The sequence below is a fragment of the Prunus avium genome, chromosome 4 (genome assembly GCF_965620075.1).
Source record: "Prunus avium chromosome 4, drPruAviu1.hap1.1, whole genome shotgun sequence".
Lineage (NCBI taxonomy): Eukaryota > Viridiplantae > Streptophyta > Magnoliopsida > Rosales > Rosaceae > Prunus > Prunus avium.
The window spans coordinates 18171822-18198789 of record NC_142287.1 but is presented as its reverse complement, the minus strand read 5'-3'; the positions used below and the strand labels follow the sequence as shown (position 1 = coordinate 18198789).

General features: G+C 45.7%; 4 protein-coding genes and 1 long non-coding RNA gene across 7 annotated transcripts; 4 read left to right on the top strand and 1 right to left on the bottom strand.

Annotated features, from left to right (window-relative positions):
• Positions 1 to 398: 398 nt before the first annotated feature.
• Positions 399 to 1409, bottom strand: LOC148294949 (uncharacterized). The gene is made up of 2 exons (XM_088252320.1): positions 1235 to 1409; positions 399 to 1147 (listed from the first exon to the last, which is right to left on the bottom strand). Exons 1-2 carry the CDS (start codon positions 1407 to 1409, stop codon positions 399 to 401), a joined length of 924 nt encoding a protein of 307 aa, XP_088108446.1.
• A 4716-nt stretch (positions 1410 to 6125) lies between these two features.
• LOC110755217 (uncharacterized) lies at positions 6126 to 7458 on the top strand. Its single transcript, XR_002526459.2, has 3 exons — positions 6126 to 6264; positions 6887 to 7123; positions 7213 to 7458. It is a non-coding gene; the product is annotated as an uncharacterized LOC110755217 (long non-coding RNA).
• A 1341-nt stretch (positions 7459 to 8799) lies between these two features.
• On the top strand, positions 8800 to 11201 carry LOC110755215 (protein LATERAL BRANCHING OXIDOREDUCTASE 1). Of its 3 annotated transcripts, none has more exons than XM_021956394.2 (5): positions 8800 to 8941; positions 9033 to 9442; positions 9771 to 10024; positions 10117 to 10444; positions 10839 to 11201. In XM_021956394.2, the coding sequence occupies exons 2-5, from the start codon at positions 9185 to 9187 to the stop codon at positions 11073 to 11075; spliced, it is 1077 nt and encodes a 358-aa protein (XP_021812086.1). In that variant the 5' UTR covers positions 8800 to 8941; positions 9033 to 9184; the 3' UTR covers positions 11076 to 11201. The 3 variants fall into 3 exon arrangements, with proteins under 3 accessions (XP_021812086.1, XP_021812087.1, XP_088108697.1); XM_021956395.2 differs by having other exon boundaries at positions 8802 to 8941; positions 9076 to 9442; XM_088252571.1 differs by lacking the exon at positions 8800 to 8941 and having other exon boundaries at positions 8953 to 9442.
• A 3393-nt stretch (positions 11202 to 14594) lies between these two features.
• LOC148294948 (uncharacterized) lies at positions 14595 to 15374 on the top strand. Its single transcript, XM_088252319.1, has one exon. It carries the CDS (start codon positions 14595 to 14597, stop codon positions 15372 to 15374), a length of 780 nt encoding a protein of 259 aa, XP_088108445.1.
• An 18-nt stretch (positions 15375 to 15392) lies between these two features.
• Positions 15393 to 17278, top strand: LOC148294947 (uncharacterized). The gene is made up of 4 exons (XM_088252318.1): positions 15393 to 15570; positions 15715 to 15797; positions 16446 to 16715; positions 16760 to 17278. The coding sequence occupies exons 1-4, from the start codon at positions 15393 to 15395 to the stop codon at positions 17276 to 17278; spliced, it is 1050 nt and encodes a 349-aa protein (XP_088108444.1).
• The last annotated feature ends 9690 nt before the right edge of the window (positions 17279 to 26968 follow it).

Here is a 26968-nt window from a genome sequence, read left to right as displayed (position 1 = left end):
TCCACATAGTAAAGCCCCTCCTCTCTTAGTACCACACCCAATGATCTCCCTGGTCTAAACATCTTGAAGCAAACAAAAGGAAGAGAATATGGGCACGCACTAATCTAACTATTCGGTAACTTGCCCAACAGATAATAAATTATGGAACAAAGCATGAACTAAAAAGTTTTATGTAAAGAGAGGGTAGGAGTAAGAGTAATGGAACCATCCCTAGTGACTGAGTTAGATTCACTGTAGGCAATAACCACACTTGTTTTGGCAGGAGCAGTCATAGAATGAAAAAAGAATTTATCATAGGTCGTATGATCCATAGCACAGGAATCGATAATCCAACCCATATCTCATTGGTCGGAAAGCACCAAAGCTTTTTCCTGGTTACCTTCATAGTCAGCAGGCTCTCAAATGGATAATTGAGAGAGAACAGTAAGAGAATCATCAACTAAAGGACCTGCCATGGGCAAGGTTGAGACACTAGAGGTAGTGCCGGTGACCGAGTCGACGGAAGAATGGCTGGCGGTGAAGACAACAGCTACACCACTCCTGTCATTCTTTTTCGTCCCATGCGCCATCTTTCGTTGCTTTTGACGTTCAAGGAACCACTCCAGAAACTCACTCTTGTGAAAACACATGACCTCTGTATGACGGTTCCCATTATAGTAAGTGCAATGCATGTTTTCTTTTTCCTCAGGGGTTGGAAGGGGAAAAGAAAAACTAGCAGCAAGGGCTTTGGAAACCGTTACTATCGATGATTCAGTTTTTCCATCCTTCTTGAGCATCGTCTCACGGCGTTGGGCCTCTTTACCAACAAAAGCAAACTCCTCCAATTTTGGCAATGGACTCAACCTCAACAAATCACCTCTAATTTTATCAAACTCATCACCTAGACCTGCTAGAAAATCATAAATGCAATCTTTCTGTATCTCAGCCTGTAGAATCTTCACATCATCATGGCACTTAATGTTGATTGGACGATGACGGTCTAGTTCTGACCAAATGCTCTTGAGCTTAGCAAAGTAGGATGTAATATCGCAACCTGCTTGAGTAATACAGGTTGCTTTACACCGGAATTCATAAATCTGCGACTCATCAGATGCATCATAATACACCTGGGCTGCACTTTCCCAGACATCTTTTATTGTTGGTAGATCTAAGAATAATTCTACCAAATCAGGTTCTATGGTTTTTATCCACCATCATTTAACAATGGAGTCTTCAATACACCACTAATCTAAGCCTGGAGCATCTTCCTCCACTTGAGCCACCTTTCCTGTCAGATAATCTCTTTTTCCTTGGCATGACACATGAAGCAACATCATCTTCGACCAAGTGCTATAGTTTTTCCCATTCAACAGTATGGTGAATAAGGCATCAGAAGTATAATTGCAAATTGTAACAATTGGTTGCGCCATGTTAAGAGTTTTGTGGGTTTCTGAAGCATTGGATTTTGCGATGGTGGTAGGGGTGTCTAGGATATCTTCAAAAACAATGGGGAGAGAACAAGTTTGGAAGGTAGGTTGCGCTGGCTAAGATTGGCGGGTTTGTGATTTTAGGATCTTTTGTCGCCCTTGGTTTGTGACGATGTTTTCTCTGTTTTGCAACAGTTTTTGTTTTTGTTTTATTTTTATTTTTGGTGTTTGGTTGCCGTCGGCGGTAGAGGCTACGGATGACTAGGGTTTTTGTATTTTTATTTGAGAGACCGGGGTTAGCTGGCTTTGATACCAACTCAAACTAAACACAGAAGGATTGAATAATTTGTTGTAGAAGAAATAATGAAACAAGATAAAATTTTGATAGGCTATAGTATTAAGTACCTCCATTTGATCGACTAGATAGGAACTCTGAACCGCCACCATTTACCACCTTTGAATGGAAAACTAGTAAAAAGCCCAAAAAATGCTGCTCTACTCTAAACATGCCCATGATATGTTCAAAAAGACGGAAAAGCCCCTTATCTTCAGTGTTTGAGCAAATTCCGCATAGGGAATATTTGCGCGTTGATTCCTCGATCCTTGTGATATAAATAGGAGTAAATAGATCATACCTAAGGGGTGTGGCCAAAGGCCCTCCTTTGCTGGTCAACTCGGACTCCTCGGAGTCGGCTAGGATTGTGTTAATCCTTATGACCTTCTGGGATGGCTCCTTGGTGGTATCACAGTCCTCAATCTAATGGATGGCTTGCTTCGCGATGAACTCCATGCAGTGGCCCTCTCTCACAAGTTCTTCGAGGTGCGCTTTCCAAGCAAAGCAGTTATTTGTATTGTGCCCATGCGTCCCATGGAAGGCACAGTATTTTCTGGTATCCCTCTTGTCCAGATCTCCTTTCAAGGGTGGCGGTCTTTTTACCCAATGTTTGTCTTTCACTTGGGCTAAGATTTGGTGTAGTTCTTGGTGTAGTTCTCCCTTGCCGTAGTGTCTCCTTGTGGGCGCAACCTGCGTTTGTCTTAGTCCCTGCTACTAAGCCTGTCGTTTCTTTGCCCTGCCCACTTAGTTGGTTGATCTTCCTGCTTGGTAGACTTCTTCGCGGCGATTCAATCATCATCCTAGAGCACATAGTGTTCCGTGGTCGCAAAGACCTCTGCCAGAGTCTGGGAGTGATAGTCAACTCGTGGTATAGGTCGTATTCAACTGGAAGACCTTTCTTCAAAGTAGAGGACGCGATTCGATCATAGCACCCTACAATGTTGACCTTTTCTGCTTTGAATCTCTTGATGTAATCTCAAAGGGATTCATCGGGCTTCTTGCACAAGTGGTACAAATGGTCAGGGTTCTTTTTGATTGTCTGGTAATAAGTATATTCCTTGGTGAAGACGAAAGACAACTCCTTGAAGCTGCTGATCGACCCGGATGGCAGGGTGTGGAACTAGTCTTGAGCTGCTCCTTCCAAAGTCATTGCAAACACCTTGCACATTAGCGCGTCTTCGGCTTTGTAGAGGATCATAATGCTCTTGAAATGCTTCAGATGGCTTTCGGGATCAGAATCCCCTTTGAAGTATGTGAGAGAGGGCATTGAGAATCGTTAAGGGGAGCAGCCTGCTCAATCTCGGTGGTGAAAGGTGAGGAGTTTGCTCGATCTACCTCCATGCGTACTGCATCTTCAAAATTTCCTATAATCTGTAAGTCCCGAAGTCGGTTATTTCCAAGCTTCTCAACGTCTTCCGCACACATGGTTGGCCGGTCACGTTGGCGACCTTTGCTATTTGGGCGACGCTGATTGACTTCCTCGTTGGTTCGCAAGGGTCGATCTTATCGACTGTGCTTCCTAGGCGGCATGTTGGTGGACTGCGCTTGCGAGGGATTTCTTGTAGCTTGTCGACAAAAATTGGTTCTTCGAGAGCGGGCAGCTGAGCGCCTTTCTTCATTGTCCTCATTGTGAGGGTTGTCAGGTTGACCTCCCTGAGGACCTAGCCTTTCGTGAACATTTCCCTGTGGACCCAGGCGGGCTTGGATGTGAAGTCGTGGGCCCAGCCTTTCATGCACATTGGTCCTTGAGCTCAATTTAGATGAGAGACCTCATTTTCTCTGAGTGTGGCTTGCAGATGCTTGTGACATGTTGGCAAGCTGACCACGTTGTTGTCCCTCTCCTTATTTGCTTACCCTTATTCGACCTGCCTGGTACCCATCAAACTGCCCATAGGCACGTTCGTCCATCATTCTCTCTTCGCCCTGTTGTCCAAGGCCAAGGTTTTGAGCCAAGTTTATTTGGTTGAGGAGCTGCCTCATCAAATTGTTTTGGTCGTCCATTCTCTGAGTTAGCTGGTCAACTCTCAGATTGAGGTCTACTTGACTTCGTGGACCGGGAGGAGAGAATTGTGAGGAGCCCAATTGCACATGGGCTAGGGTTTCATTGGAGGTGTACGCGGGAGCGTACGTCGAGCGTGGAGGCAATGGAGGGCAAGAATTGAAATATCGATATATCGTTATTTTCAACTGTCGACATCGATGTTGGGGGGTAAGGCCATATATTCCCCTGTATCGACGATATATCCCCGATACGTGTGATATCCTCGATATTTTGCCGATATCCCCGATATTTCCTGATACCCATAACATAACCCAAAAAAAAATCAGAATTTTTGAAGGTAATTGAAGCAAATTAGAACCCAAAAATAGCTAATCCTTGCCCAGAACCCTATAATTTATTAATATGAAGAATCTATGCACAGTCCACTGCCCACATACCTCCAATCCATCTAAAGAGGACATGGCGATCAGTTTTGTATCTATGAGCATAGGAACTAGACCTAGTACTAACTCAAATGAATCTTATGATGGCTATGGTTATGTCATGTCTGATTATAGTGGAACTAGTTATGGAGCTCAAGATGATGAAACCGATTATGGACCAACTAGTTTGGTTAATCCTAACTATCTCATATATAGGAGGACATTAGGGAGCTCAAGAGAGACGTATGTGCACCATGTTCAACACATGGCTTACAAAGTTGTTCCTCATTGTTTCAACCTCATAGGAGCTTTTCATTTATGTAGATGGACACTTATCTAAATTGTAATCCAATGTTTAAACAAACTAAGGATTTATACATGGTTTATTCATTCTAATCAACATTTTATTTTCAAACTTTTCATTAATGCGCATTACATACCACTTATATTTCATCATATGTATATCTTATTATTAGTAAATTTTGAGTTTTATTTGTTCAATACATTCATTGATAATGTAAATAACATCTATGAAAGTTTTCCACCAAAATTATGTGTTTCAATGCCTATATCTATCATTTTTGTTAATTTTTTCCCGATACCTAAAACGATAACGATATATCCCCCGAAATATCCATAAATTGGAGGCCCGATATTATCTGCACGGCCGATATTTTAATCCTTGATGGAGGGAATGTTTGAAGTTGCTCCAAGATCGGGCTAAGTCGGTGGTGGTCATGAGCCCACCATGATGGGAGGTTCCACCATGCTCAACGGCGGCACTATGAAGGTGGCTAGATCTAGCCACGAGGCCTTGAGATGGTACAACGACGGCATAGGCTAGTGCGGTGGTCCCAACTGCGGGTTCAACATGTGGCACGGTGGTTCCAGTTGAGAGGCATTGCTGTAGTAGGGCGGTGGTGCTCGTTAAGATGGTGTTCCTTGTCACGGGACTGAGAGGAGGAGGACCGATGGCGGCCGCGATGTCGTGAGGACGTGCCACAGTCTCGGCGGAGGTGTGGGATTGTGTTGGAGCCACGACGTCGTGGCAGTTCGTGCCCGTCGTGGATTGGGCCATCGCAACAATCTTGCCCCTTGTTTTCTTGCTTCCAACCATGGTTGTTTGGAAGGCTTCAGTGGATTGGAAAATAGGAGGAACGGATTCCTTGAGCTGCGTTGAGTATAACTCGTGCTGTCAATAAAAGCACCAAATGTTTGTGAAATAATCTCGCGGGAGAATATTCGCTTCTAGATCATTCGCCCTTTGATCTTCCTTCTCTCTCTTCCTCGATTCCTGTAAAAAAGACCGGAGTAAATAGACCACACACGGGGGGTGTTGGTCAAAGGCCCTCCGATGCCTATGTTAGTTCGATTGAATCTAGGTGAAACAATAGCTAAAAAGGGTACGGAGATTTCTCTAGGGTGAGAACTGGGTGGCCAGGGCCGTGTGTGGTGGCCGGAGCCGTGTGGAGTAAATATGGAGAGTGGAGAGTGGAGAGTGGAGAGTGAGAGACTTACGGGTATTTTTCTCGGGTTTTGGGGCTAGATTTAGAAGTAGGTTTTTTGAAGTACCTTGAATGATGAATGAAGTCGTCTATTTATAGGAGCCTTGGGGCTAGGGTTTCGTAAAGAATAAACTCTTATTAGGAGGAGTTTATTAGAGTTTATTCTTTACCTAAATTTGTAAAGATTGAGTCGGACTTGATTATATCCCTTTATTAGGATAATATCTAAATGAATGATATTATCTAATTAATTATAAGATAATATCCTATAATTAAGATATTATCCCCTTATTAAGATAATATCCAAATTAATGATATTATCTTATTAAATAAAGATAATATCTTATAATTAAGATATTATACCTATTAATTAATTAATCAAATAAATTGGTTTAATTAATTAATTTAAGGAATAATCTTCTTTTCCACGTGGCGTGCTATGATTGGAGACGAAATATTTGCTCTCACAACTGATACTCTGCTTCCAAGCGCTTGGCACATCTGTGGTTCTGTTTATTCTTCTGAGCAAGTTGAGATACCACAATTAATTGTTCAGCAAGTTGGGATCCATGAGTGTTCAGCTTTGTTCCGTTGGGTACTTGTTCATTTTCTGGATTTTTCTTGGAAAGAGGACTTTGTTCTCGGTTTATGAATTGTGTATATGTTTATTACTCTACTGTCTAATATACTGCATCAGCATGCTACTGATACTGAGCTTTTGTATATATGTCGATTCATTCTATATTTCTTCAAAGTATTATTTTCTGTTGGAATAAAGCCTGTGGAATGCATGATTGTCAATTGTTGGTAAATCATACAGGGTTTCTATTTGGTCTTTACAAAGAGTGTGCTGCTCCTTAATTAAATCAAAGGTATTTGTGATATATATGTATGCAGCCTCCTGAATTATGCTGACCTATTCTGGAATTTAATATGTAGTGGTTTTGGCAAAGTAATAAGTTTTATGTATAGGGATCTTTACTGTTGGAATTTGGGTTTACTTGCCAAGGGCTCAATAACACTCTATCAAGTTAAAGGAAGCTCTTACTTTGTCAATTTATTTGGATCATTATTCTTAGTTACTGTACTTTAGATATTTTATACTACTTTCTTTACTCCTTGTCAATTTATTTGGATCATTATTCTTAGTTTCTGTACTTGGTGGTTTCTGTATTTGGATCATATCTCATATAATCATTTTAAAGTGCTCAAAACAGGGTTCCAAGCTAGCAAAAAAACAACATGCAGTTGTTCTTGCTGCAACTATTCTACGAGTACGGCAAAGCTTTGGCGAGATCATAGATGTAAATTACTAAAAGAAGTGCGGAAATGAGGAGAGCTTGTTGGTATTCAATGCGCTGCAAGGCAACTGAAGCCTGATAATATAAAGAGTATGGAAGAATGGCAAAGTTTCATCAAGAAACGACTGGGGTTCTCAAAGTTTCTTGATTGAGGTAACCATCATATTAATTTGTAATGAGGTTTTTCCTTTGGCAAATTACAATGGTTAAGTTGCTAAAATGAGTTTTCAAACAAAATGCAGGTGGCAGATCAAGTGTCAGTTTGATTCTTGTTAGATGATGTCTACTGCCAGTGCTATCATGAGGTTTTTGCATAGGTTACGTTGTAGTTTTGGCAGCACTATTATGAGTGAATGAGTTGGAGGCTGTGTACAAGTTAATTGTAAATTTGGCTGCACTATTATGTGTTTCTTTAATACTTTATGGAGTTTGTATTTGGAATTGATTATGATTAGTGTAGTTTTCAATAAAATGGTTCTTTCTTTCAAGTTTGGTTGCAATACTACTTTTTCTTTTGTGAAATTTTGTATCCAGGGAAGTAATAGATGATATAAGTATATTGTAAATATGAAATAGGAGCAGGCAGGGAATTAATAATTTTTAGAAAAAATTTAAAGTTAAACACGGCGTGCATTAGACGTCTTAAATGAGAATTAATTACTCCTTTACGGCGCGCAAAGCGTGTCGTAATTGCTTTAACTGAATTACGGCTCACGGGAAACGTCGTCTTAAGTTTTTTATTACGACGTTCATGCACGCCGTGATTGAGGAACACTATTTACGACGGGGGCTTTTACTGCTTGCATGTTTCGCATCGTGAATGATAATTCACGACGAGCTTTGTGCGCCATAATAGATGTGTTCTGGTGTAGTGATTCAAACTTGCGTTTGTTTTCTTTTTTCTAATTGTTCTCAACGGCTATATGATAGAAGACCATGATTAATTCTTAACAATTTCAACGGAAATAAAGTAGATTCAATGTTCAAATATCAAATCCAATGGTAAAAAAAAATAATTAAATATTTTAAATAAACCCCAAAACACAACTCAAATTCTATAAATACCCATCCATTTATTAAATAACCCACCATTTTTATTTTTTTTCATTTCTCACTTTGATATGGTGTTGGGTAAAGGAAGATTTTCTTTCATAAAATAATGGCAAAAAGACAATTATTCAGAAAATAATGGCAACAAGACAAAAGGGGATGTGACCCATGTCAGATAATAATTGAAGGAAGAGAGATAAGGAGATAGATGAAAGGCAGAGAATTCAAGAAAGGAAGAGCTGATGAGATAGAGGAGATGGGCACAAAGTCAGAAATAATTGAAAGAAGAAGATAGGCACGTCAGAAAATAATTCAAGCCATGTAGGATAATGGCCTACAAATATTAATTGAATTAAAATTAAGTTTGTTGAATTTTAATTTTTTTTTTAGGTTAAAAGGTTTAGAAAATTAAATCATGAAGTTATAAACAAAAATTAGCTCAAGAAAACAAAACCACAAAAAAAAATAAAGTTAAACTATTTAAAAATAATTGAATAAGGCTACGGACTCAAAATTTGAGTCTAGGCGATTGAGGGAAAAAACTGTTTGAGTCCGTGCAATACATGAATAGTTGTATTTTGAAGGGTGGAAATTTGGGTTTAGCTCCTTAAGCATTGGAGATGGCCTTACAAGAATCCAATTTTATGTCCTTTCATCTTCTTTTGTTGTTTTGTTTTGTTTTGGTTTTTCCAATACTTAGGCCCCACTAATTAATAGTGAAACATGAGCTACTTTTCTTCACCTGCATAATTATAGCGGAGGTGCATACATTGAATATTAGGTAAGCTAAAAATATATACCACAAGCAAGCTTCCTATATTTCAATAGGATAGATAAAGGGTTTTCCTGTTTTTTGGGTTTTTTATGGCAAGGTTTTAAGGAGGCTCCGCTTTTAGCTTACTGGCCGTTTGTGCTTTTGTTGTAAGCTTAATGAAATTTTTCTCATGATTAAAAAAGAAAAGGATAGATGGAGACTATTTATTTTTCTTAATATCTCACCTTGAAATTGCAGAAACGTCCGAAGGTGATATTTTTCTTAATATCTTTCCGTGCAGTTGAGCACCCAACAGAAGAGAGATCATTGCAGCTGAAATTACAGAAGCTCTTTTTTCGGGGGGTGAGGCTAGAAAGAAACCAACCAACCAAGCAACCACATAGACAGACATGGCTGAATCTTCTTCCACTATTGCCAAGCCCAAGATAGAGTTAGGATCCAAAACTGTCCAAGAGCTGCTCCTGCTCGCCGAAGGGGAACAAGTGCCTGAGAACTATATCCATAAAGTTGGAGCCCCATATGCTTCTTCTGTCCAGTTGAAGGATATTCCAGTAATTGATCTTGGTCTCCTCCTCACACCTTCCTCAATCACCCAACAACAACTTGACAATTTTCAATCAGCTCTTACTACATGGGGTTGCTTTCAGGTCTGAATTCAAATACCCAATTTAATTGTGATTACTTGAGAAAACTTGGTACAAGTTGTAATGAATTAGCAAACTTTTGAATCATCCATCTATCTAGATTCTCCAGTAAGTATTTAAGTTAAGGATTTGGTAACATATTTCTAATTTTGGCCGTTGGATTACATTCATTAGATGTGTTGGTAGATTTAATAAGCAACATAAATACAATCGAACGGCCGAGATTAGAAATATGTAACTAATGTTTAACATTAAATACTTACTGAAGAATTTTCCCATCCACGTATTTGTAAAACATGTTTGATGCTCCTGCCTTAACTCTGTGTTCCAGGTAATAAATCATGGCATGACACCTGAATTCCTAGACAAGGTCCGCGAAATGACAAAACAATTTTTTGCACTTCCAGTGGAAGAGAAGCAGAAATACTTGAGACATGCACAAGTCAACGATATTCAAGGATATGGGAACGACACGGTTTTTTCTGAACAACAAAGACTTGATTGGTCTGACCGGCTATACCTTTCTGTATATCCAGAAGAGCACCGAGAGCTCAAATTTTGGCCTCAAAATCCCAAATCTTTTAGGTAACTTGTGTTTGCCATACATCTTCTTCCTTCACACTGAAACAGTAACCATATCATGATCTCTCAGAGTTCAACATATATTATTACTGCAGTGAAACTTTAGACCAATATACGACGAAGTTACAAGTGGTAACAAAAACTGTCCTGGAGGCCATGGCAAGGTCATTGAATTTGGATGTTAATTGCTTTTGGGACCTGTATGGAGAACAAGGGAGAATGGATTTGAGGTTTAACTTTTATCCTCCTTGTTCAAGGCCTGATGTTGTCCTAGGTGTCAAACCACATTCGGATTCATCATTAATCACCCTTCTCTTGCAAGACAAACAAGTCGAAGGTCTTCAGTTTCTTAAAGACGATCAGTGGTTTAGAGCTCCCATTATTCCTGAGGCGCTTCTCATTAATGTCGGTGATCAGGCAGAGGTAAATCAAATGTTATATCTCAACCTGTTCAATTATTGGTTTTAATTCACTTTTAAAGAAATGACTAATTGAAATTTGGTGAGTAATTGAAAGCTTAAAAATGTACCCTTTCGGCCGACGGGGTCTAGCCCAGTGGAAAAGGGCCTTAACTTGCAGACCAGTGGTCTCAGGTTCGAACCCCATAACAGCTTTGTAGTGTGTGTGAGAAAACCCCTCTCCCCAATCGCTTGTATAAAAATGTACCCTTTTGTATCTCATTGTTGTTATGGCTAAAACAACTCATCAAATATGCCTTATAATTTGTTGAATGAGACCCTTTGAGCGAAGTTTAACAATCTAATACAGTTGGTTTGGCTTATAGAAGCTTGATTGTTGGTTTCCTTGTGATACACAGATATTGAGCAATGGAATATTGAAGAGCCCTGTACACAGGGTAGTGATAAATCCTGACACGGAGAGGATCTCTTTGGCTGCCTTCTGCATGCCTGAATCAGATAAAGAGATTGAACCCCTTGAAAGCCTGGTCAATGAGTCAACGCAGAGATTGTACAAGAAGATGAAAAATTATGAAAGCATATATTTCGAATACTACCAGCAAGGAAGGAGACCAATTGAAGCATCAAAAATTTAAACTTACTCTGTAATATATTAATTTGAGGGTAAAACACAATTTGGTCATTGTGTGTGTTAGGCTCAAAAACACATTAAATACTTATTAAATTTCTTAGTGAAACTAAGTTGACCTTTCCTCTCAGAATCATGACAGCAGTTCCAGAAAACTGAACCGAAAGTACTCGATAATTAGTAGAGTTTTGATCAACTTGAAGGCTGTTAATTTGACTATTAAGTTTGGATGTAGAGACTGATAATCTGCTTCCAAGTGCTTGGCACACCTGTGGTTCTGTTTCTTCTTCTTAGCAAGTAGAGATAGATAGTGATCAAATCTGGCTCCAATGAATGGTTTCGAAATCAAGAAAATAACTTATTTTAACAGCCCCTATAACATTATGTTTTTTAAGTCAGATGATTTGTATAAGTAGAGACTGATAATCTGCTTCGTAGTGATGGGATGTTGTTTTAAGGGTTTTGTGGTTGGGTTTTAGGTTTGTTTGTTTCGTATAAGTTATTTGACTTTTTTGTTTAGTGAATAACATGGGTGGTACTCCTTCCTACCCTGAGGTTTTGTGTTCTCTGGGAAGGTTAACGTGACCGCCGTTAACATGCTAGTTTTTACCATGTAATGTTCCTCTCGGTTTAATGAAATACCATCTTTTCTCAACAACAACAAAAAGTCAGATGATTCGAAATCTCTTTCAACTTTAAAAAAAATAAATAAATAAATATCACTACATGAAAATATGAGAGTGATGCAAATATGCATCTCTTGCACCTTCAATTAGATGATTCGATTTCTCAATCTTTCTGACTTGCTCCTACCTACTTGAAAGGTTTGGAATTTCTTGATATATTATTCTCATTGAGAAGAGATATATAATACAAAAAGTTGACAAAGGTCTATTGTACAGCTAACAAACGGCTGAAAAATTAAAGTCCTCAAATTGAGTAATCACATAACTAATTGACAGTTATAGTTGACCTTTACAAGAGGAAATTAAGTATGTTTATACCCAAAATGAACAGACAATGAGAGCAAGACACGTGGAGGAAATTAGGCTTGGTCAGAGGTGCCCTCGGCACCCCACCTACCGATCTCTCTATTAGGGCAACGCCCTCTCCTGGGACACGTGGCACGCTCCCAAGCGACGTCCACAGTCCCACATCGAAATTATCAACAAATGCACACCTCCCAAGGCCTATAAAAAGAGGCTAACTATCCCAAAATAGAGGTAATCAGAACTAACGGCATACAAGCCTATTGATCTGTCAGTTGAACTTTCTATTCCCGAACTTACTTAAGCATCGGAGAGCCTTCGGCCGGTACCACACCGGTGCCCTAGGTCTTACCGTGCGTTTGCTTATATTGCAGATCGTGCAGACTACCGAGGCATCAAGGATACCGAAGACATAAAATTACTAAGTTGACCCTCTAAGTCAAAGAACCACTTTTTGGTGTCAACAGTTTGGCGCCGTCTGTGGGAATCGATAAAATCGACCCTTTATCCCAAAACTTATGGGGACCAACGCGAAAACCACGTTCCTACCACAGGAGGGGATGCCGTTCGGCATGCCTAGTGGGGTTAGCCCAGCGCCACCCCCATGCACCCCGGCAACTAATCCATCTGTGCTCCAACCCGCCGAAAATGCGGAGCTTTTAGCCCAAGTCGTGTCCCTTCGGCAGGACATGGCTAGGTTGCAGGAACACAACAACTTCCTCTCGTCCAGAGTGGACGAAACACAACAGTTGCTCAATCAACAGCAAACACAAAATATCCAGACCAATCGATCTTCCGAGAGCCTACAGACTCCTCGTCGGCAGAAGAAGGGCAAGAAGGTGTCAAAGGCAACGCCTGCGCCGTCTAAACAATTGGTGGTCCCGGCACCCAAAAATAAGCCCCATGTGCCGAAGAAGGTCTATTCCGATTGCCGACATAGGCTGTTGGAGCGGGAAGTCGAACGGCAGTCCGAACGGCAGGAATCGCCGATCAGGATAAATGCCCGCCTGGACGATCCCCGACTGAGAAGCCTGGGGAGGAAGTCCCTGATCCGAAGGATACCGGTCCTGGAATCCACGGCCGAGTCTGACCAAGAGTACGCTCCTTCCACTAATCGGTCATCATCCTACCCTTCGGCAACCCCGACGAAGTTCTCTGAGGCCAATCCTGTTAGATCCCAACAGCGATCGGCACACCAGATTGCAGAGGAGATACCGGACAGGGACCCTGTCATTCGCCTCCTCCTTCAGAGGGTGCAGAAGATGGAAGACGATTGGACTCGTTCACAGGAGCCAGACTGGGGAAGGCTTCGGCCAGGACCCTTCACCGAGCGCATAAGGCACTCACGGCAGGATAGGGACGTACAGCCCCTCCGCATAACCCCTTACACAGGGGTGGAAGATCCACTGACGCACCTTCATTCTTTCCAATCGGCAGTGGGGTGCCGAGAGCTAAGCGACGAAGGCCTGTGCCTTCTGTTCCCTTCCTCACTCACAGAAGCAGCTCTGAATTGGTTCTACCGTTTGGAACTAGGGACGGTCGATTCCTTCGACGAGCTGAAGCAAATCTTCTTGAACCACTTCATGATTCAGACGGTCAGATTGTACTCTGCCGATGATCTGTATACCGTCCGGCAGAGAGATGACGAACCATTGCGTGAATATGCCGCACGATTCAGCCATGAATACTCGAGATGTCCGGATACCGATGACAGGGCAGCCTACGGCGCCTTCAAGAGTGGCCTACGGTCCTCACACTTTCGGTATCTGGTACACAGCAGCAATTGGCGTACGTATGATGAACTCATGAAGCAAGCGGCAATCCACGCCAAGGCTGAATACTTCAACTCAAGGGCCGAGCCCACGGCTCGGCAGAGCGAACCCATACAGCGTTCCTCCACGGCACAGGCATCGCCGTTCGCACCAGCAACCCAAACTGCTGCGTACTCTGAAAGTCACAAGCGCAAAGATGCCGGAAGCTCCCAAAAAGGGCATTCCAAGAAGAACAAGAGTAGGTACGGAAGGGACAACTACCGAGGCCCACTATCGGCACATAACCAGGGGACAGAGGTGTTCACTATGCTCAATACCTCATACGAGGCAGTGCTGATGAACGAAAACGAGATCATCCCGAAGCCAACATTCCGAAAGCCCAACCGGCAAGACGGCAGGGATACAGGGAAATTCTGCCGATACCATCAGCAGAACAGCCACAATACCGATGACTGCATAAGTCTGCGAAAAATCGTTGAGCGATTAATTCGGGAAGGTAAACTGGATCAGTACATAGCCAGGCCGCAACAGGCGCCCGTGCCGAACGCCAATCGGCAGATCAACATGATCAGCACGATCAGCGGAGGCCTAACCCTGGCCGGGGCATCCAACCGATCGATAAAGCAGTACGTCAGGGCGGCACAGTACCCCCAAGTCCTCGGCATTGAAAGTAGCCGCCACACAAAGATGCCGAAGGTCAGGTGGGAACCCATCACCTTCTCCGAGGAAGAAGAGGAATGAATCATCTACCCACATAATGACCCTATGATCATCCGAGCCGAGATTGCTGAGTTCGATGTCGGACGAATCCTGATCGACAATGGGGGTTCGGTAAACGTCATCTTCGCCGATGCATTCAAAGAGCTCAGAATAGTTGACAGCCAGGTCAATCGGCAACTCTCGCCTCTCCTTAGCTTTTCAGGAGATCTGGTCCAGCCAATCGGCAATGTCAGCTTGCCAATCGCCTTCGGCACAGCCCCACGAAGGACCATGGTCTACGACCAGTTCCTTGTGGTAGACTGTCCTACGGCGTACAACGTTATTGTCGGCCGAACGGCGCTCACGGCAATAAAGGCCCACTTGTCCCCCCACATGCTACTCATGAAGTTCCCAACCTGCTACGGCACGGGGGCAATCAGGGGCGATCAGTTGAGCGCTCGGAACTGCTACGCCACAGCATTGAAATCGACAGCTCCCCACAAGCAAAAGGAAACCTTCACGGTCGCAGACTTGCCGAACGGCAATGAACCAGTGGACGATCCAAGGGAGGAAACGCCCACTCCGGTGGCACAACCTGCCGAAGATCTCGAAACGGTGGCGCTGGACGAGCGCCAACCAGACCGGTGTGTAAGAATCGGTACCATGCTGAACACCACCCTCCGTGCCGAATTCATCCAGTTCCTTTGGCAGAACTCAGAAGTCTTTGCTTGGTCCTACAACGACATGCCGGGCATATCCCCTGACATCATCAGCCACAAACTGAGCATCTCGCCAGCATTCAAACCTATCAGGCAAAAACGCCGATCCTATGATGCCGAACGGTAGAACGAAGTGGACAAACTCATGACCATCGGCTTCATACGGGAGGCCATATACCCGGAATGGCTGGCAAACTCAGTCATGGTTCGGAAGGCAAAGGGCGGATGGCGAATGTGCCAGGACTATACCGACCTCAATAAGGCCTGCCCGAAAGATAGCTTCCCGTTGCCTCGCATCGACCAGCTGGTGGACGCCACTGCCGGTCACGAATTGCTCAGCTTCATGGACGCATACTCTGGATACAACCAGATCTTCATGCACCCTGCCGATAGCGAACACACGGCGTTCATAACTGACAAAGGTCTATATTGCTATAACGTCATGCCGTTCGGCTTGAAGAATGCAGGGGCAACATACCAGAGGCTGGTCAACCGAATCTTCGCTGAGCAGATCGGCAGTACCATGGAGGTCTACGTGGATGACATGCTAGTAAAGAGCCGAACGACAGGGGAACACATGACAAACCTATCCCTCATGTTCGGCATCTTGAAGGCGTACCGAATGAGACTCAACCCTACGAAGTGCGCCTTCGGCGTATCTTCAGGGAGATTCCTCGGTTTCATGATCAGCCAGAGGGGCATCGAGACGAACCCCGACAAAATCAAAGCCATAATCGACATGGAGGTGCCGAAGACACAAAAGGACATCCAGAGCCTTACCGGACGAGTGGCAGCCCTCACTCGCTTCATCTCCAAAGCCACAGACAAGTGTGCACCGTTCTTCAAAGCCTTGAAAGAGGGCAAACATCATATAGAGTGGACTGCCGAATGTGATAAGGCATTTCAAGACTTGAAGGACTACATGGGCAGAGCTCCGTTACTGTCAAAACCTCTTCCTAGGGAAATACTCTCCCTGTATCTATCGGTATCTACCTCTGCCGTCAGCTCAGTGTTAATACGAATACCAGAGAAGGCAGAACTACCGATCTTCTACGCGAGCAAGGCCCTATAGGGGGCAGAGTCTCGGTACCCCCCACTCGAGCAGCTGGCTTTGGCTCTGGTCATTTCTGCCCGACGGTTGAGGCCCTATTTTCAGGCCCATACCATCATCGTGCTAACCAACCAGCCCCTTTGGCAGGTTTTTCAAAAACCAGAAACATCCGGTAGGCTGGTGAAGTGGGCGATCGAGTTAGGAGAATTCGACGTACAGTTCAAGCCCAGGCCTGCCGAAAAAGGACAAGCCGTGGCAGACTTCATCGCTGAACTGACACCTTCGGAGGCTTCAGAACTTGAGAAAACCCCTCCACAGGAAGACCTACCGAACGGCAGTCGTCTCAACCAGTCAGCTCCTTCCTGGATCCTACACGTTGATGGCTCGGCAAACCAACAAGGATGTGGAGCTGGTCTGGTACTCACCGCTCCCGATGGAGCCAAAATTGAATATGCCATTAGGTTTGGCTTCCGAACGTCCAACAACGAAGCCGAATACGAGGCGCTTTTGGCCGGCCTACGGCTCGCCAGAAGCATGGGGCGATTCAGATCAGCATCTACAGTGACTCGCAGCTAATTGTGAACCAGGTGACTGCCGATTTCGCAGCAAAGGACGTGTCAATGACGGCATACCTCACGGCAGCACACCAGCTGTTAAACAAATTCCAAGCATATGAAATTCGGCAGATACCAAGAAACGAGAACAGTCATGCCGACGCCCTCGCTAGACTGGCTTCGGCAATCAACGACAAGGTAGGTCGAAAGATCCCCGTCGAGATACTGGCCCTTCCGAGCACCGCCACTGCCGAGATCTGCACTATAGAGTACAACAACACATGGATGTCGCCTATTCATGCTTACCTAACCAACGACACCCTCCCTGCGGACAAGGCCAAGGCCAGACAGCTGCGTTACCGATTGACGAGGTACATTGTCATCAACGACATTCTGTACAAACGTGGCTACTCGACCCCTACATGAAATGTATCACCGAAGAGCAGGGCGAGTATGTCCTTCGGGAGATCCACAGTGGTGTCTGCGGTGATCATTCCGGTTCTAAATCCCTGGCCCACAAGGCCTTCCGGCAGGGATATTATTGGCCATCAATGCATCGGGACGCAATAGCAATGGTGAAGAGGTGCGATAAATTCCAACGGTTCGGCAATATTCCCCACCTGCCTGCCGAACCCCTCACACCGATCGTAAGTCCATGGTCGTTCGCCCAATGGGGACTTGACCTAATCGGACCAATGCCGCAGGGCAAGGGACAGGTTAAGTATGCAATTGTTGCCGTGGACTATTTCACGAAATGGGTTGAGGCCGAAGCCTTAGCCACCATAACGGCGGCAAGGGTCGAAGAATTTGTCTGGACCAACATCTGTTGCCGCTTCGGCATCCCCTACGCCATCATCACTGATAACGGCAGACAGTTCGATTCGGAGCTCTTCAGGCAGTTCTGCACTCGCCTCAAAATCAACCTTTTCTTCGCCTCCCCAGCTCACCCTCAATCGAACGGTCAGGTAGAGGCTGTAAATAAAATCATCAAGAAGCTCTTGAAACGGCAACTCAACAGTGCCAAGGGCGCTTGGCCGGAGAAGCTTCCCGAAGCTCTGTGGGCCATACGAACATCCTACCGAACCTCCACGGGGGAAACTCCCTTCAGCCTTGCATTCGGCTCAGAGGCCGTTGTCCCAGTTGAGATCGGTGAGTCTTCTTACCGAACGGAAAGCTTCAAGCCAAAGGCTAACGAGGCGGCACTCACGTTGAGCCTGGATTTAATCGAGGAACGCCGAACGGTAGCCAACCTTCGGAACGAAGCTTACAAACAGCGCGTCTCTCGGTACTACGACTCAAGAGTCAAACCACGTTCTTTCAGAATTGGGGACTGGGTCATGCGCAAGGTTTCGCTTGCAACCAAAAACCCAACGGAAGGAACCCTCGGACCTTCCTGGGAAGGACCCTATGAAATCATCGGCGTCCTTCGATCCGGCACCTACAGGCTCCGAGGCACAGATGGGAAAACCCTCGGTCACCCATAGAATGTGGACCATCTTAAGAGTTATTTTAAATGAAGCCCCCTAGCCAACGGCAGGGAGGAATTTGTATTTTTGCCTACGGCACTTATATGTATAAAATGAGATTATTCAGAGTTGCATGTGTTTGAAACATTATAGCCTAAACGGCACCTTTTTCAAAAAAAAAAATTTCGGTAGGGCTCATTATTTGCGAGCCACAGCAACATTGCCTACGGCAATCAAAAGCTACGCTCTTTATTTTGACTACCGATTCAGAGATGCCTTGACTACCGATTCAGAGATGCCTTTTGGCAACAAGCATTGGGTACGAGCCAACGGCAGTACCACGCTCTGAAATTACCTACGGTATTCTCATCGAGCAGACTACAAAACTATACGGTACCCTAGACTTGCCCACGGCATCTCTATGGACGAAAGGCTATTAGGGGCCTTGTTCCTTTGGGTTATCTACCGATAATGGAGACACTTGGCTAAATCCAAAGCAAACAAATTCCTAAGTAGCCAACGACCCAATCGGTAATTATCCTAAAACAGTTATTAGCCTACGGCAGTAACAAGCATGGATAGAATTCAAACATGAATCAATCAAAACACCAAGTGAAAAAAATAAAAATAATAATAACTTGAATAAAAAATGCCCTCGGCATTAAGGCGTCCAGAAATTTTGCCAACGGCAATCAGACAAAATAAAATTACAAAATGTCGAGTAGCTCAGGCCTCGGCATTCCGATCTTCCTGGTCATGGGCAGTCTCCACTACGGCGTCAACCTCGGCATCAGGGGCACCCTCGGCATCAGGACCATCGGCATCTTCGGGAGCATCCTCCCCCTCATACTCCTCGATCATCTCTTCTGTAATGCCTTCCGGTAGAGGAGGGGGATCGGCAGCGAAATCCAGGTTCAGCTTCTGGCATGGGTTAAACCGTTTGAAACGGTAGATGAGGTCCGCCATCTCAGCAGCCACTTCATTGTCCACCAGAGAAGTGAACTCAGTGGAGGAACGGTAGTTCCTAACCGCTTCACCAACGGCAGCCTCGACCTCTACCGTTTTAGTCCGCTCGGAGGCCTCCAGTGCCGTCTGCGCCGCCGCCCTGGCTCCCTCGGCATCCCTAGCCGCCTGCTCTGCGCCATCCAGAGCCTCGCGCATCTCGGCAAGCTTCGCCTCGTGCGCCCGGATCTGCCGTTCGGTAGCATCCATATCCTCCATGAGATGGGCGTGGTCCTGGAGAGCCTTCGCAGCATCGGCAACCTTGGAGCGGCCGTCCTCATACAGCCTCTTGGTGCGCTCGGCAGCCGTGATAGCCCTCTTCATACACAGCCACATGTCCATCGACGCCTGAAAAATGAAGTCGCAAGTTAGTACCGAACGAAAGATAACAAAAACAAAAACACAATGGGAGTCAGAAGGTTACCGTGGCCTGGAGGCGAAAGGCGCGCCCCGCCTCTTCCCGAAGAGCCCTCTTCGGCAGCTCGTCGATTTCAGACAGGTCCATCTGCGAACCCACGATCATGTGGTTCGCAAACTGAACTGTCTTGGATGGACAGGCAAGTGTTACTGCTTCGGTAGGGCCCTCCTCGTCCTCAACCGCGAAGATGGCCCTCTAGGAATCGGCAAGTCGCACCCGCTTGGGGGTCGAAGCGGCATCCAGGTCCACCGTCAACGGCCGTTTCCCGGACGCCTTAGACGAGTTGGCATCGGCACCCTGGCTCGGAGTGGGTGCCGGCTCGTTGACAGGATCCCTTCTGCTCACGGGCTCGGCATGGCGTTGCCTGTGCCGTTCAGCAAGGGGCTGCTCCTCAGGGACTGCCTCCGAGAACCTCTCTACCGAAGCCTCGGGATGCCGTTTCTGCTTCTTCCCCTTTGCAATCACCCCGAGGCGCCGCTTCGAGGTCTCCGACATCTTCTTAGCCTCGGCAGTCTTCCTGGCCTCTGACACTGCAGGAACGGTGGAGTTAGCCGAAGAAGTAAAAAAGAAAAAAAGAAAAAAAAGAGGTGAAGTGAACTTACTCTCGGCAGGGTTCGCAAGACCGGCTCTGACGAGGTTCTCGGTGAAGAGGAACTGTGGGTATTCCCTGTCACTGGCAAGAACTCTTAGCCTCACCGTATCAATCTGCCGAAGCTCTGATTGGGTTGCCGTTGGTTGCTTCAGTTTGCCTACAAAAATAACGAAAGAGGTTAATCCATTGAACAAAAAAAACTGATCTACCGATCGGCATGGTAGCAACCTACCGGCAATCTGAAAAGTATTTGGGATGTGGAAGCGAACGGGAACTCCTGAGGGTGATTCCCAATCGCTAGAGAGGAGAACCCGCCGATTCCTCCAGGACTTCTGGGAGGTTGGCACTGCCGTAAGAAAATGGCCCCTTTCGGAAGCCTTGAGACAGTTCGCCTGGACCCAGCCACCATGATCGGTACTATTCGATCTGGTGATGCTATACAGATGGGAGACCTGTTCGTAGGAAGGCCCCTCCTCATCGGCAAGCCCGAATGCCGTAACTACCCCCATCAGAATGGCCCAGAAGTTCGGATTGAACTGCCCAGGGGCATATCCAATCTGGGCCAAGATTCGCTGAACTGGAGGCTGCAACGGTAGCCTAACGCCCTGCTGAAGGACGTCGGTGAAGAACGCAACCTCACCGTCCTGGGGGTTGCTCAGGGATTCGGTAGGGCCTGGGATCCTCATCCCTACTGATTGGGGAATCTTGAACTCCTCCCTGATCCTCGCCAGCTCTCGGTAGGTCAGCTTGTTGGGCGGCAGGTAGTCTACATCAAAGAGCTGCTCTCTCGCTACCCCCATCGGTACCCTTGGGTTACCGCTGTTTACTATCGTCACTCTCGGCATATGAAGTGACTTGGAAGGCTCTCCACGGCCTGAAGTGGAAGCCTCCGGACGGTGACTGGAAGATGCCTCCGGCGTCCGAACATTCTCTTCAGGCTCGGAATGCAGGCCCAAGCCAACTTGTCGACCGTCATTGTACACGACCGTCAACGGTAAGGGCTGACTAGTCATAAGCCCTTTACCGATTCCATGAGTGGGCGCAAGTCTAACCCTCTCGCCAACCACTTCCACCTCAGAACCACTATTGCTATCGGTATCCTGGGCTGACTCTTCACTATCGGTAGTCTTTCCCCTATCTGGAGACACCTCCTCAAAAGCGTTGGGCTCACTCTCGAATCCCGACTCGCTATCAGACATCTACAAAAGCAACGGAAGGAAACTAAGGGCCATGCATGGAACTACCCTACCGATGCCTACGTCTCTACCTATGGCAACTAGACTACCGAACCACATCCCTCTTGCATAAAGTTCTAGTCTAGTTCAAACCATGGAAGGACGTATGCACAATGGAAGAAGAAATAAAAATGGCAAAGTTACCGAACGGTACCTTGTGTGTATTGGATGTGAAAGGGCTCAAATCGCTTCTAGTACCGTTTGCTGTCACCGGAAATCGCCTGTGTTGCCGTTTGCTCTCGCCGGAAATCGCCTATGTTACCGTTCGCTCTTGTCAGAAATCGCCTGGACAGAGCTCTCGCCTCAATCACAAATGCAAAGTGAATTTCGCCTCTGAGACGACTCCTATTTATAGGGCGAAAGTTGCAACGGTACGCCTCGGGATACCAAACGGCGCATTAATGGCGCTGCTCCGCGTGATAAGACACACCACGTGTCGAGCGCTGAGTGGAACCTCTGATAGCACGCTGAGTGCAGAAGACGAAGCGTCATCCTGTCTCATCGTTACCCCTCGATGTGCACGTAGTCACATGAGAGAAAATCAAACTCGCCCAAGTTAACAAGAAATCGGCAAGCATCTCTCGGGACCCTTTAACATACCACAAACTGCCGAACGGCAACCCTCGAAGTGGCGACTCTTGAGTTCCCAGGCAAGTTTACCGAACGAATCGGAACTGGGACAAAGGCCCAGGACGCCCCTTTGACAGGCTACCGAACGGTAGGGCAACCTAAAGGCTACCGAAGGACAAACAAGTCCCCGACCGAGAAATCTCGCTCGAGAACTTGGGGGACTCCTGTTTATACCCAAAATGAACAGATAATGAGAGCAAGACACGTGGAGGAAATTGGGCTTGGTCAGAGGTGCCCTCGGCACCCCACCTACCGATCTCTCTATTAGGGCAACGCCCTCTCCTGGGACACGTGGCACGCTCCCAAGCGACGTCCACAGTCCCACATCGAAATTATCAACAAATGCACACCTCCCAAGGCCTATAAAAGGAGGCCAACTATCCCAAAATAGAGGTAATCAGAACTAACGGCATACAAGCCTATTGATCTGTCAGTTGAACTCTCTATTCCCGAACTTACTTAAGCATCGGAGAGCCTTCGGCCGGTACCACACCGGTGCCCTAGGTCTTACCGTGCGTTTGCTTATATTGCAGATCGCGCAGACTACCGAGGCATCAAGGTTGCGTTTGCTTATATTGCAGATCGCGCAGACTACCGAGGCATCAAGGATACCGAAGGCATAAAATTACTAAGTTGACCCTCTAAGTCAAAGAACCACTTTTTGGCGTCAACAAAGTAGATGACTGAGGAGATAAAATACATGATTTAACACTCCCTGCAAATTCGACGATCCAAGAGACACGAGATTTGATTGGAGAAGTTGGAACCGATGTGTAGAAAGGCCCTCAGTGAAAGCATTAGCAAGTAGGTACTGTCATATATAGTGATAATCAAGCTCAATGTGTTTAGTGAGAGCATGAAAAACCGGATTAGACACCATGTAGGTAGTGCTGAGATTGTCACACAACAAGGTGACAGGGCGAGACGGTGCAAATTGTAGTTCATTCAGAAGGTAAGAGACCCATATAGTGTTAGCACAAGCATGAGCAAGAGAGTGATACTCAGCCTCAGCAGAGGAGTGAGAAATTGCTTGTTGTTTCTTAGCGCACTCCAAGATATGAGATTGGAGCCAAGAAACACACAAAAACCCGTAGTGGAGCGTTGTGTATCAGGACATCCTGCCCAATCTGCATCAAAATAGGCATGAACAGTGAGTGGACTCGAAAACCAATGAAAGGAAAGGCCAAAATCCGTAGACCCCTTCAAATATCGAAACCTGTTGATCTACCTGAATAAGAATTGGAAGATGGTCTGAGTAGTAAGAGAGTTTTTAAGTGAGCTTTAAATGCAACAGGCATACACAAAATAGAATATTAATGAAGGATTTCATCTAAACAATGGACAAAACAACCTTCTACTCAAATTAATAAACCAATTCAATCATCAGAAGTATTATAAGGGCGTCCAAGAACCAATTTTTATAGCAAAAGTTCATATCACAAGACCATTAATCCAAAAGGGTAAGTGTCAAACAAGAGTTCGTGAACAAGCAAAGCCTACCATGAGTTGGTGACCAATGTACAACATTGACAGCTTTGGTATGTCTATCAAGTATATATAAGAGATTAGGACTACATATGTTGACGCTCTTTTTGGGAGGATCAACTTAGATAGATGTGGAATGGTGGATATCGATGTGTGAAAACGTGGGCCTTTAGCATGTGTATGTGCCTTTGGTAGTCAGTAACATTCAGCGTAAATAAAGTAAGTAAGCATGCAGAAGACAAGGTATACGTGGTTCACCCGAATGATGGGCTACGTCCACGGAGAAGGATGTTCTTATTATGATAATGTTTGTTTACATTTGTACAAGGAGTTAGACTCAAAGATAAAGGGAAGAAGGCCCAAGGCCTAAGGTACAAAGCCCAAGAGTCCAAGGACCAAGGGTCAAGATTCAAGACCCAAGACCCAAGACCCCTCTTCTAAGTGGAGAGTGGTCTTCTTTTATTGGTGAGGGGGAGTCTCCACCTCTTGTAGTCTTCCAATGTGGGACTCCTTGCCTTGCTTAGAGTTGTGACTTGTGATAAGGCTTCTTTGGCTAAGGTGATGACCTCTCATAGCATGGCAAGTGGCTGATCTTGCCTAGCTAGTTGCTCGGTTAGTCACGGTACCAACAGTAGTCCCCCAAGTTCGCGAGTAAGAAGGTACTTCTTGGTTGGGGACTTATAATTTTAAGTGCACTGGCCAAGTAACACCGTAGTTCATCTTCCAAGTTGTATAGTGCACTACCTACAGTCCCTCAAGTCCCTAGGCAAGAAGGACATTGGAGGGAGGGAACTTGCAACAAAAACCCAAGTAGTTTGCAAGACAAGTGCTGAAGGGCACGGGGCGCCAAAGGCACTTGTATGAAATTTGCGTATCGTGAGGAAATTGCCGAAGGCATAAGACTTGCATTACGCAAGATAAAATTCCGAAGGACATGGGGTGCCGAAGGCACAAAGCTTGCATGTCACAAGGCGGTTTGCCTGGGCACAAGAGTGCCTAAGGTGCAAAGATTGCGTGTCACAAGGCGATGTGCCTAGTCACGAGGGTGTCGAAGGCACAAATTTTGCATGTCTTAGGCATGGGGGTGCCGAAGGCAAAGGGGGTTGCCAATGGCACAAAGTTTGCATGTCGCAAGGCAATGTGCTTAGGCACAAGGGTGCTGAGGCCAAAGGGGGTTGCCAAAGGCACGAAGCTTGCATGTCGCAAGACAATGTGCTTAGGCACGGGGTGCCGAAGGCAAAAGAGGTTGCCAAAGGCACAAAGCTTGCATGTCACAAGGCAATGTGCTTAGGCACGAGGGTGCCAAAGGCGCAAGGCTTGCATGTCGCAAGATAAAATGCTGAAGGGCACGGGGTGTCGAAGGCGCAAAGCTTGTGTGTCGCAAGGCAGTGTGCCTAGGCATGAGGCACGAGGGTACCGAAGGCGCAAAGCTTGCATGTCGCAAGGCAATGTGCTTAGGCACAAGGGTTGTGTGAACATCTTCTGCTTGATCGGCATGGTGCTTGCCGATCAGCAAGGGTGACGTCATGCACTTGTTGTGCTAGAGTCCCCTACACAATTGGCACGGTGCATGCCGATCGGCAGAGGTGACGTCACACAGATCGTGTGAGCAAGTTGCAAGACAAAGTGCCCAGGGCGTGAGGGTGTTGAAGGCACTTGCATGAGACTTGCGTCGCAAGGAAATTTGCGAAGGCATGACTGTGCCGAAGGATACGGGGGTGCCAATGGCACAAAGCTTGCATGTCGCAAGATAAAATGCCGAAGGGCAAGAGGTGCATAAGACACTTGCATAAAACTTGCGTGTCGTAAGGAAAATTGCCAAAGGACATGAAACTTGGCAAGGTGCCGAAGGCATTTGCGTGTCACAAGGAAATTGCCAAAAGGCATGAAACTTGGAAAGATTCCAAAGGGCACGGGGTGCCGAAGACATTGGTGAAGAACTTGCGTGTTACAAGGAAACTTGGCAAGGGGCCAAAGGGAAGAATTGCAAATGTGCTTTTTCTCTTCTTTTTTTTTGGTTCTTTTTTGTGTTTGTTTTTGTTTTTTTTTTTGGGGGTGCCGTAGGCCTTATAAATATATCTCCATTTTTGGTGGCAAGTTGCCGATTGCCACAAGTTAAGTGGTCTTTAAAAATTTGTCTTGTTAGGATGCAAGGTTTCAGCTTCTTTTTCTATAAGGCCCAAGTATATTGAATCATGGATATCTGAAGAGAAAATGATGGGCTTGCTTCGGCAAATGGGCCTCCATAGGAGCTGATTGCTGCGCGATTGATCGGTGTGTTTGTTGAGGAATTGCAAGCATAGGTTTGTAGATGTACCGGTCAGTAAGGTCGTTGTCACTCAATTGGAGATGGTTTGGAGGGTGTCCAATTCCTTCGATCGACGGCCTACCGATCGGTAAGTGTGACGTCACATCTGCCAATTGGCAAAGGCTTTGCCGATGGGTTTGGAGGTTGGATAAGGGCTCTCCTTCTCGTTCTGTCGCCTCCCTATTGGTAAGGGCTTGTCCGATGGTATTGATGGGCTAGGAAGGTGTCTTCAAGCTCCGTCGTCATCTTACCGAATCAGTTGGGTGCTCGCGGAGGTACCGTAGTTGACTTGCCGATCAGCAAGGGTGTTGCCAATGGTTTAGAGGTTAGATGGGGGTTGTCCGCATGATCTGTAGTTGACCTACTCATTGGCAATCAGTTTGGTGGGCTTAGGTGTCTTAATAGATGTTGACAGAGAGAAGGTTTGACACTTTTGAGTCCCTGTAGTCAGCTTGCAGGTCAAGAGGTATGGAGTTGGTTTTGGGATGTTCCATAGTTTTGGTCGACGGCCTACCGATCCGGAGGTGCGACGTCATCCCTGCCGTTTGGCAGGGAGCGTGCTGAAGTAAATTGTCGAAGGGGTGTCACTCGGTTTCCTTGGAAGATTTTTCAAAATTTGATGGTTTTTTGGGCCGTCTCCTACCTTAAGCACGACGCCTGCCGAACGGCAGGTGTGACACCTTGATTGATGGCTTTACCGTTTGGCAATAGGCTCCACTGTTTGAATATGGTGGCTCTTGAGTCGTTGCGATGAAGGTAGCCTTGATTGATCTGAATCTTTCTCCTTATAGATACGCATCCATTGATGTTATGGATGTGGTCTTTCTGGCTATTTTTGAAAATAGACATGAGGGTGTCTTGGGTCATTTCTCAGCTTGTGGGTGTCGAACAGCAGCTTTGGTTTCCACAACTGAAGAAGAATAGAGATAAAACTCCGATGATGTTGTATTCACAATAACCGATATTTATTCAAAAGTGTT